This window comes from Scardinius erythrophthalmus (genome assembly GCF_964197995.2).
Source record: "Scardinius erythrophthalmus genome assembly, chromosome: 16".
Classification (NCBI taxonomy): Eukaryota; Metazoa; Chordata; class Actinopteri; order Cypriniformes; family Leuciscidae; genus Scardinius; species Scardinius erythrophthalmus.
In genome coordinates this window covers 14,597,785-14,610,015 of record NC_138236.1, presented here as the reverse complement: position 1 = coordinate 14,610,015, position 12,231 = coordinate 14,597,785, and the positions used below count along the sequence as shown (strand labels likewise).

Below are 12,231 nucleotides of genomic sequence, written 5' to 3'. Positions count from 1 at the left end.
AGAGAGAGAGAGAGAGAGAGAGAGAGAGAGAGAGAGAGAGAGAGAGAGAGAGAGAGAGAGATGCAGGATAAACAGAAGGGACACCTGTTGTGATCAATCCAGACCTGCTGAGCTTCCCCACACCCAAACCATCATACACAGCCATAACTGTTGCAGGGGTCTCAGGCTCTCAAAGACAAAAGCTGTAGCTGAATCTAATAAAAACAGATTCAAATGTGCCATGATAAGTTTGGGCTTGATAGCTATTGAGGATTAAAAAGGTTTCAGAACAATTGTTTAATAAAAAAAAAAAATTAGCACACAAAAAAGTTTCGTAACAAAACCTTTAAAAATTTTAAAATAAAAAATGTCCTAAAATAAAAAAGCAACTTAATAAAAAACATTAAAAGCAAAATCTGGCCTCATAAATCTTAATTCTTAATAAACAAATTAATTCTTACACACTAAAAAAAAAAAAAAAAAAAAAAAAAAAAAACTTTTTTTGATGATTACAAATGTAAATTTGTATGTTCATTTATGATCATGATTAAAAATAATTTAAAATTGTTAAAAAAGGTTAAATCTAATTTTATGTAGGGCTTAACAGCTTTTATGGATTAAAAATGTTCCTCAACAAAATAGGTAAAAGACAAGAGGAAAATTTTTTATTTTTATTTTTTTATTATTTTTTTTTAACAAAACTAATTTTTTCATGACAAATTTGTGCTTAACAGCGCTTAATGTATAAATGCATACTTAAGGAAAAAAAAGGGAGAACATATCAGCAGTCTCTCAAAGGCCACATACATAATCTATGGAATGACCATCGAGTCCCAGAGTGACTCACCTAAACCATATCAATCCATCATCCAGTGAATAACAGACTGTCTGCTACACCAAACCCTCATTTCTCAAGTCTAATGCTGAACTTTCCTGGGCTGTTATGTTCCTCAGAGGGCCACTCTTTTAAAAGAAAGTGACAACATTCACACCTGGCTAATTCAGTTCATGTTACACTGTCCAGAATCAAGTACCAAACATCTCAACATACACCCAAACTACAGCACTTCTACAATGTTTAGAATCAAACTACTGAGTGCGAAGACAAACATAATGATTCATTCCTCAGTTTGTTTAGACTAGACTTTCTTTCTGCAATCGCTGACAAAGACTTCTGAGAAACAGCCAATTGTTTGAGCATCCTGTGTGTCAAACCCATGTGACTATTAAATTTCATCATCGTCACTTCATCTCAGTATGCACTGACGGAATAATATTAAGAGATAATTTTGTGTAAGGTACACAAACTTTATTTGTGTTCTATTAAAACTGCTGTTTAGCAATCATAAACGTGACGCTCTTTTAAAACAAACCCCATCAACGCTGACCCTTGAGATTACACTCTAAAGACCATAAATCCACCAATAGATCTCAAGTATACAGTGGCTAATTTCCTTATCAAACACAACATATTGACTAAACCTGCTCTGATAACTTCAGCACCAGTTATGGCTGCAATTTGGTTTTATAAATGGAATTAACAGCGCAAATATTTACAGGGTCTCCTAGAAACAGATGTGCTACAATTTAATGTACAACTAAATTAATGATGGTTCAGAGAGGGAACTGTTTTTTTCCGATACGCATTTTAAAAATTTCACTCCATCCAAGATACCTAACAAGGAATACATTTGTAAACTTAAGATGCAACATGGCATATCTGTATCAATTTGGATATCTGGGGAATGTGTGATTACTTGAGATTTTGGAAATATCCCAAGCTGTCAAATCTGTTTTATATCAAATAGAAAGCTTGGATGTTTTTGCTTAAGGCAGACAAGATTCCTCAGATTATTTAGGAATCAAGTGTTTGATGGGCCTGTCAGAATACAGGTCGTTTTCCCCCTCTCTATTAGCATTTACAGGAATTGACTGCATGTGTGGACAAGAACAGACATTTGGGAACTCAATACTATTGTATCATGAAAGATTCAGGGAGTGCGTGTACATGCATGAAAGGGTCAGGGAGAGATAAACACTCAAGGATGTGTGAGAAAGAAAGAAAGATAGAAAGAAAGAAAGAAAGAAAGTAACTATCAAATCAGGTCCAGACCAGGAAGTGTCATAGACTTGAAGAGGTTGAGTCAAGGCTTAACTAGATTAAACTTCCTAAGAATGCAATTCTCAATGTTTACACTACATAGCAAGACATATTAATGTTTTTGAAAGAGGTCTCTTTTGTTCATCAAGGCTGCATTTTTTTTGATTGAAAATACCGTAAAAACAGTAATATTGTAAAATTATTATTACAATGCAAAATAACTTAAAATATAATTTATTCCTGTGATTGCAACGCAGAATTAACATCATCATTACTCCATTTTTCAGTGTCACATGATCCTTTAGAAATGATTCTAATATGCTGATTTGCTTCTCAAGGAACATTTCTTATAATTATCACTGTTAAAACAGTTGTGCTGCTTAATATTTTCTGTGAAAGCGTGATTCTTTTTTCAGGACCGTTTTGGTAAATAGAAAGTTCAACAGCACTTATTTGAAACAAAATAAATGTCTTTACCTGTTGAATAAAAGTATTAATTTCTTAAAAAAAATTGTTTTACAAACCCAAATCTTTGAATAGTACTCCATATGTGCATGTGAAAATGTTTTTTTTTATTTTTATTTTTATAAAACATCCAACTACAAGACAACTAGTGACTTGACAAAAAAGCTCTTGTATCATATCAGAAAACATAAAAATATGGTGCACATATGGACATGAACAATTATACAAAACATTAACAACCACTGTAAATGTTGTATTATCTTTATAATATAGAGCAAGCTGAGCACTGGAGTCATACAGCTCTAAACCACACTAGTAAATGTCACTTGGACATGAATAGCCTGCATGAGCACCACAGCTAAATGTGTTGAAGCAAACCACAGCTCTGATATAAAATGCATTACAGGTCTAATCCGGCCTTTTCATTCAACTCAATCAAGCGTGGATGAATGTTATGCTGAATCTCTACCTGCTGCGCCCAGCAATCTTTAAACAATCACGCCAGTCACACAGTTGTTTATACTAGAGCATTACAGCGCCATCTACTGCTATCAGGCAGATTCATTTACTGTGGTTATGAGACTATGTGGTTATGCAAGGCTATGCCAGCAAAAATCAGATTTTTGCATATCCAGTTATTATCCAGATGGGTTTTTTTGACAGTCAGGACTGCAAAAAAACAACAACACAAAATCAGATTTTTTCAAATCGGATTCAAACCAAATTTGAAGGTGATTTGAAATGCAATTCCAATCGGATTTTCACAGATGTGTCTCAGTCTAAACACTCTGGCTGTTTAAATTTGGATTTCAAATTCTTTTGTATCATTCTTAAGGCGACACACAACGGCAACGTCAAAACCAGTGACAGAAATGAAGAAAGTATACATTCAAACATGTATACCAGTCTCCTCCGTTGTGGGTTTTTTCCTGCAATTTGAAAGCCTCGCCACCGTACGCCTACGTCATTACAAAAGCGACTCATGCAGATAGGTTGATTATATCAGGACGCACAAACCTTATTTAATCAATTGCAATTAATAGTGTGGACAGTCTACCTCAAAAGATCTGATTTGAGAAAAAAAATCTGATTTGCCTGCAGTCTGAACATAGCCTAAGAAGGAAGCTTAATTGTTGACCATGACTTTAATATTCAAATGCAGCTAAAAGGGAACAGAGTAGAATTTATGCAAACTCAAAGTTATGTGGACTGACCTTAGTTGGCCTTTGAGCTCAGTGAATCGTGTCGTTTTGCTGGGATCGTACGCCCAGCACTTGGTCATCAGGCTGTAGAGAGTCGGCGGGCAGTTAGGAGGCATGGCCAGACGCTCGCCGTTCTCAATCCGACCAATCACGTCGTTATTCTTCACGCCTTGAACGGGCTTCACTCCGTACATCAGTATCTCCCACATACACACCCCTAAAACACAAGACAATCGCAATATTCCACTTTAGATGAAACCCAACTTTAGCACTAATTTAAGACTGCAACAAAAACAAGTGGCATTACTCCCCAATCTACACTATTAATTACACACACTCTTTATTCACACACACATACATTTTTTAAACAATTTAGATGTCCCAAATGCATTGAACGCATAATGCTAATGGAAACTGTTTTTGTGGGCCGTTTCAATGTCTGAACATGCACATGATTTTGAGTTTCTGATTTTGACTAGAGGAATTGAAATTGAAAGCAGTAAAGCACACACACACTTACCAAACATCCACACGTCGCTGGCTGAGGTAAAACGTCTGAAGTTTATTGACTCTGGCGCCATCCATTTAATAGGTAGTTTTCCTTTAGAGGCTGCAAAGAGAGAGAGAGAGAGAGAGAGAGAGAAGAGAGAGAGAGAGAGAGAGAGAGAGAGAGAGAGAGAGAGAGAGAGAGAGAGAGAGAGAGAGAGAGAGAGAGAGAGAGAGAGAGAGAGAGAGAGAGAGAGAGAGAGAGAGAGAGAGAGAGAGAGAGAGAGAGAGAGAGAGAGAGAGAGAGAGAGAGAGAGAGAGAGAGAGAGAGAGAGAATGAGTGTGAACGAGCAGAGTCTGTTCCAAAAGTCTGAGACCACTAGTGAGAATGCTTCCATTTTTACATTATTTTCTAATTCAATGCAACAATTTTCACTACAAATTATATTATCAGCATAGCAATTTGAGTGAAAACAGTGCAGAATTTTAAATATTTCTTTATGTATATTTCTTCTTTTTTTAACATGAAATGAATGCTTTTAAAAAAACTGTCAATTTTGAGGATTAATAAAAAAAAAGGCCTTTGAACCCCAATGTGAACTATCGTTCAAAAGTTTGGGGTTGGTAAGATTTTTTTTATGATTTTGAAAGATGTCTGTTATGCTCACCGAGGCTGCATGTATTTGATAAAAAAATATAGTAAAAAAACACACACACAAAAAAACTAAAATATGAACTTTTACAACAATATTTTAATAACTTTTAATTTATTTTCAAATGTAATTTATTCCTGTGATGGCAAAGCTGAATTTTCAGCAGCCATTACTCCAAGCTTTAGTGTCACATGATCCTTTCTGAATTTTGGTACTGATCTGGTGCTCAAGAAACATTTCTTATTATAAATTCGGAATAGGCAGTTGTTTCTCATATTTTAAAATAATCAGAAAAAAAATAATACAAATGCACCCGTTTCTGAATATTGCCTGATGATCAAGCATTGATCTAAATAGTCTATACACATATACAGTGCTATGCATAAGTGAATACACCCATGCTAAAGTTGACTAAAAAGAGGAATAAAAAATCATATTTTGGAAATTGAACTTAATGCTTTAATTTAAAAAATTAGGAAAAATCCAACCTTTAAGGACACCAATTTTCTTTGTGAATGAATAATGTATCGTAAATAAATAAATGTTCTTCCTTAAAATACATGGTGCATAAGTGAGTACACCCCTATGTTAAATTCCCATAGAGGCAGGCAGATTTTTATTTTTAAGTATTTTTTTTATTTTTCTTTAGGATACTATGCATCCTGATAAAGTTCCCTTGGCCTTTGGAATTAAAATAGCCCCACATCATCACATAGCCTTCACCATACCTAGAGATTGGCATGGTTTTATTTCAGTTAGCCTAAAAGCTAGTTTGATTTGCATTGAGAGATGATCTTATGGAAAGTACCCCATGCCAATCTCTAGGTATGGTGAAGGCTATGTGATGATGTGGGGCTATTTTAATTCCAAAGGCCAAGGGAACTTTATCAGGATGCATAGTATCCTAAATTTAAAAAAAAAAAAAAACTTAAAAATAAAAATCTGCCTGCCTCTATGGGAATTTAACATAGGGGTGTACTCACTTATGCACCCTGTATTTTAAGGAAGAACATTTATTTATTTACGATACATTATTCATTCACAAAGAAAATTGGTGTCCTTAAAGGTTGGATTTTTCCTAATTTTTTAAATTAAGGCATTAAGTTCAATTTCCAAAATATGATTTTTTATTCCTCTTTTTAGTCAACTTTAGCATGGGTGTATTCAATTATGCATTGCACTGTACATACATGGTCTATATACATTCCCATAACAAGTATGATACTGATGACAGTTTTGGTACTTGCCGATACAGGTATGTATGTATGTATGTATGTATGTATGTATGTATGTATGTATGTATATTGCAGCATGCAGATGGCAGATTATATATATATATATAAGCCCTTCATACCTTTATAATAAGAGCTGTCCTCCATGTATCTAGACAACCCGAAGTCTCCCAGCTTCACACAGTCCACTGAAGACACAAGAACATTACGTGCTGCAATGTCCCTAAAAAAAACATCAGGAAAGAAAATGTTCAGTAGACACCTTTAAGTAGACACTTTATATCCAGACTATCAGTACAATATCAGTCAAATAAATAATGCATGCAGAAGTACAACTAGATGAGGCTACTGATCCTTCCTGCAAAAACATTCAACAGAAAAGTGAAGTGATGACTACGATACCAGCAGTGTTTGCAAGATGTGGACACTTACCTGTGTACAAAGCGTTTGCTTTCTAGGTACGCAAGGGCTGTGCTGAGCTGGTAAGAAAACAGGATAAGCGATGCTAAATCCAGATTGTACTTCCTAATCTGAAGAAAGGAACGCAACTGAAAGATAAAAGAGGGAGAAAAAAAATGCATAAATATATCAGTAAATAATGAAATAATATTACGCAAGCTTTATGCAAATGCACAGCTAATTTAACTATATGAATTAACAATTAACAGCACTGTCAGAGTTAAAACCAACGATGAACATTAGATGGAGCTGTTGTACAGGTCACAGGAAACCACAGCCTATATCCATGAGTTTCTATTGCATTACTATGTTTTTTCCTCTGACAACTGTGACAGCAGCACACAGGTTTAAGAAATCACAGCTTAAGTGGTCATCACAAGTAGCCAGCTCTAAATAGAGGTGTAAACAAGGCTCAAATAATTTTTTGTAATTACTCAAACCACATTTAGTGATGGTCTGAAAACTTACGTTAAATGGTATTTAATTTAAATTTTTTTTTTTTTTTACATGCATACAGTATATATGCACAAAACTTCATGGAATATCTTGGTTATGTCTGCCATCTGCATGCTGCAACATACAATTCACTTAAAGTGTCAGAAAAAAGAAAAACATGTCAATCATGAGAAGTTTGCATATAAAAAATTTGTTTAATATAGTTGCTTGAATAATTGAAATGCCTAATATTTGAAACAAATAAATGAATATAAACCAAATAATTATAATGTTACCTTTGGAGATTTAAGACAAGCTGGAGGTTATTCTAACTTTAAGTTATTTACAATGATTTGTAAGAACATTTACATTTTTGTAAAGTTTTATCTTAACAACGATCTTAAAGGGATAGTTCATATATTTTCTTTTGTGTTCCACAGAAGAACAAAAGTCACACAGGTTTGGAACGCCTTGAGTAAATAATGACAGAATTTCCATTTTGGGTGAACTATCCCTTTAAGAAAAAAAGATAAGAACATTCCTATTTGGGAATCAAAATAAAATCAGTCATTTCTGAAGTTAGAATTACTCTAAAGAATGTTCTCTCAATCTGGCTCCAGATGTGAACAGCATGTGTCTTAGCTCTCCGCTTTTTTACCGGGTGTAAATAGGGCTTTATGTTAATGCAGAACCCCTTTAGAGACTTTAGAGAGTTTTTAGCTGTTTAGCAGGTAACAGTTTCCCATCAGAAAGCCCATTTACCCTCATTTACAGTGTCTCAGTTGGATTGAATCATCTGAGAAGTGTTGTGACAAACAGCCTCCGCTAGCAATCATCTCTGCTACGCCTTTATGGCCAGTTTATGAGACAAGCAGTCATGATAAATTTCTCCAGCTTTAACCCGGCTGCCATCTTTGCGAATCATGTGAGCTTAATGCGTTTAATACCAGGACATGTTCCCTTGGACATTTATGACGTGTTCAACCCCCTTCCCCAAACCCAATGCAAACTGCTACACATAACCCACATTGCCTGCCATAAGTAAAAAAAAAAGCCCCACCTCTCCCAGCGTGCACAGCTCCATGATAATCCACACTGGGTTTTCTGTAATGACACCAATCAGCTTAACAATATGCGGGTGATCGAACTGTCGCATAGTCACTGCAGGAACACAGAGAGACAAAATTAGCCCAACATCACTGCTATGACATTTCAGCAGGGCGTACTGCAGCATATACAGTATAACTGCATTTGTTATGAAAAAAATACACTACCATTCTAAAGTTTTGGGTACAAGTTTCAGTAAAATTGATCAAAAGTGACAGTAAAGACACTTATAATGTTACAAAAGATTTCTATTTCAAATGAATGCTGTTCTTTTGCTGTTCGGTTTTCAACATTGATAATAATAAGAAATGTTTTTTGAGCACCAAATCAGCATATTAGAATGATTTCTGAAAGATCATGTGACACTGAAAACTGGAGTAATGAAGCTAAAAATTCAGCTTTGTCATTGCAGGAATAAATTACATTTTAACATTACAAAACAGTAAACAGTTCTTTTAAATTATAATATTTCTATATATATTAGTTATTGTAATAATATTTAAAAACATGACCGTTTTTACTGTATTTTTGATCAGATAAATGCAACCTTGGTCCTCATGACCCCAAAATTTAAACAGTAGTGTACATATTTGCAGTTGCATTCATAATGAAAGAACAATATATTACTTGCATAGTATGTAAATAATTTTATTCTATATTAAGTGCATTTCTTTTGTATATCATCTCCTAAAAGTAAAATCTGGGTCCTGAGGCAAAACCAGATGAAAACTACTCATTTATACATAGTGAAACATTGTGATATGAGGCCCCATTTGCTTCCATAGTATGGAGGAAAAAAAGCTATGGAAGTCAATGGGGCACATCAACTGTTTGGTTACCGACATTCTTCAAAATATCTTCTTTTGTGTTCAGCAGAAGAAAGAAATTCATACAGGTTTGGAACAACTTGGAATGTGAGTAAATGATGACAGTATGACAGTTTGGGGTGAACTATCCCTTTAATAAGTGTGGTATGACATTACTAACTGATATTCAGAATAGTGGGATATGCATCATGTGTATCTAAATCCGACAAAACTAAATTATACCGTTAAATCTAATTATCTGTGAAGGATCTATAAAAGCTGTGGTAAAAACGTCATGTCCTATTTATTAGTGCCTGACCTTTCCTTCACTCTCACTCATACCAGCACCTGTTCAAGTGTACAAAAGCCAACAGCTGTGCTCTTACAAACTCCACATTCTGAAAATGTTTGGAGTTTCAGCACCAACTAACCAAAACACATTCCTCTTAATTTAAGTGATGGAAAGTTGACGGACACAGCCATGTAAATGACGCAGATATTCAGTGCTGTTATGGGCTGCTGGGTATCAGAGATTTTACACTCACAGGCCTCCTGGAGGAACTTCTCTCGAACGCTGTCCGAGGTGCAGTTCTTACACGTCTTTATTGCCACAGAAAGTGCTGGGTTCTCCTGACGGCAAAAAAGAAACAAAAAACAAGAATTTAGTAACTATTTTAGTCCAGCTTCCCGTTTCATATTGCATCATTATTTCCTATCACAGTGTGAAAATTATACTTTAATAAAGACTGAACCTTTAATATCTAATAATCTAATATACACAACCACTCAAAAGTTTAGGGTCAGCAAGACTTTTTCAGTAAAACTAACCCTTATGAAGAGACATAATCGCTTTATATGATGAACATATTCAATTTAGGCTTTTTTTCACATATAAACATTCATCGACTCACACATCAGCTGTGGTAAACTGAAGCTCAAGCATGTTCGCTTGACGTGTGAGAACCAATGAGGTTCATTCTTGTGTTACGCAACACTTTGAGCTTCTGCAAGAACAAATGCGTTTGTCCTCACGCAATAAGCAAGTACAGATGAGATTACCATATCTTATATACAGTAGGTGTATAAAATCGTTTAAATAAAATTTAAATTGGTTCATCATTTAAAGCATTTGTGTCTCTTCTGAAAATTTGGACTTAACCTCTCAATTCATATGGATTAGTTTTACGATCTCTTAATGACATTTTTGAAGCGTCAAAGTGGTAGTTGCATAGACTGTCTATAGAGGGACAGAAATCTCTCAGATTTCAGTAAAAAGAGTGTCATTTGTGTTCTGAAGATGAACAAAACCCTTAAGGGTTTGGAACGAAGAGGGTGAGTAAACGATGACAGAATTTTTATTTTTGGGTGAACTCTTTAATAATATTATTCAGTAAGGATGAATTAAATTTATCAAAAGTGAAAGTTTTTTATTTCAAACAAATGCTGTTCTTTTGAAGAACAGTTCTCTTTCAGTTCATCTATTTATTAAAGCACCACATTTTTCAACAGTTTGTTTGATGAGCATCAAATCAGCATTTTAGAATAATTTTACAGGAAAAAATTTGAAAAGTTATTTCAAATTCTAATAATATTTCACATAATTACCGTTTAAATGATTTAATAAAGTAACAAGTAATTTATACCGGACACAGGTAGATTCCTTGATGGACGTCTCCAAACTGGCCCTCTCCTATACAGCGTCCAAGCTCAATTCGGTCTCTTTGGATCTCATAGTCTCTGGCTGAAAGACAAAATGGACCTACAGTGAACGAACACTTAAAAATATAATTTCATCTATGATTATCACAGGCCATTTTGCACCATGTACTCAGAAAAATAACCAAGAACCAAGACACCATGCAATTCTTTACTCCATCTGAATCTGTTCATATATGCTTTCCAATATAGAATCTATCTCATACATGCCATTAAAACACAATTATAAACAAAAATGCAAACATGACTCAATAAAGAAAATATACCAAGGTTTATTCATGAAAAAAAAAAAAAAAAAAAAAAAAGTTACTGAACAAAAATACGTAAAAGTGTCAAAGCCAGTTTGGAGCACCTTTAGTGGAACTTGAATGTGTCAGTCAAAACGCAGCATATATGTGGGTAAATCCAAAAAAAACACTGATTTCTGTTTAAAACATCAGTAAATAAGGATATAAAGATTCAACCAAAAGAAACACAGACAGGCAAAGCGAAAGCACACAAACACACAGGCCCCACCGTCACACATGAAGTCTCAAGCATTTGAAGGGAAGGGAATGAAAACAGCAGGAGAAACAGCTTTACCTTCATCTAGTCCATAATATTCTGTTGTGCCAATAACGAGAGAAAACAAAGTGGCAAATATAACACTGGATAACATTAAGATCACCATTAACTAAAAATTATTACCTTTTATAAAGAACATTTTAATAAATGTTTACAAACGCTAAGTTTTGTTATCACGGCCCGGTGATTTTAACACTCATATGTTAATTTCACAGTTGTGGGCAGCTTATTTAATATTAAACAGGATAATTTCAGCTTAAAAACTATAACTATATATATATACAGTACCAGTCAAAAGTTTGGAAACATTACTATTTTTAATGTTTTTGAAAGAAGTCTCTTATGCTCATCAAGCCTGCAGTTAAAAAAACAAACAAAAAAAAAAACAGTAATATTATGAAATATTTTTACAATTCAAAATAATGGTTCTCTTTTTTAATATATTTTAAAATGTAATTTATTTTTGTGATTCAAAGCTGAATTTTCATCAGCAAGTACTCCAGTCTTTGTTGTCTTATGATCCTTCAGAAATCATTCTAATATGATGATTTGATACTCAGTTATTATCAATGATGGAAACAGTTGTGCTGTTTAATATATTTTTTTGGAATACTTTTTTCAGGATTCATTGATGAGTAAAACGTTAACAGCATTTATTCATAAAAACAGCATTTATTCAAAATAAAAACGTTTCTAACAATATAAATCGTTACCATCACCTTTTATCAATTTAACGCATCCTTGTTGAATTAAAGTACTAATTTCTTAAAAAAAAAAAAAGTTATTGTTCCCAAACTTTTGAACGGTAGTGTATATTGTTACAAAAGATTTCTATTCTAAATAAATACAGTTCTTTTTAACTTTTTATTCATCAAATAATCCTGAAAAAAGTATCTCAGGTTATAAAAAAAATATTAAGCAGCACAACTGTTTCCAACATTGATCATAAATCAGCATATTAGAATGATTTCTGAAGGATCATAAGACACCAAAGACTGGAGTACTTGCTGATGAAAATTCAACTTT

At 33.9% G+C, this 12,231-nt stretch overlaps 1 protein-coding gene across 11 annotated transcripts in view; it reads right to left on the bottom strand.

Moving 5' to 3' along the window:
• Window positions 1-12,231, bottom strand: part of ptk2ab (protein tyrosine kinase 2ab) — a 65,206-nt gene that overhangs the window by 16,920 nt on the left and 36,055 nt on the right. For all 11 annotated transcript variants that reach the window (XM_081387830.1, XM_081387829.1, XM_081387831.1 and 8 more), the window contains 7 exons: window positions 10,569-10,666; window positions 9,471-9,555; window positions 8,073-8,173; window positions 6,551-6,666; window positions 6,241-6,341; window positions 4,268-4,357; window positions 3,760-3,964 (listed from right to left, as the gene is read on the bottom strand). In XM_081387830.1, the coding sequence (XP_081243956.1) occupies window positions 3,760-3,964; window positions 4,268-4,357; window positions 6,241-6,341; window positions 6,551-6,666; window positions 8,073-8,173; window positions 9,471-9,555; window positions 10,569-10,666 (796 nt within the window). The remainder of the gene's footprint in view (window positions 1-3,759; window positions 3,965-4,267; window positions 4,358-6,240; window positions 6,342-6,550; window positions 6,667-8,072; window positions 8,174-9,470; window positions 9,556-10,568; window positions 10,667-12,231) is intronic.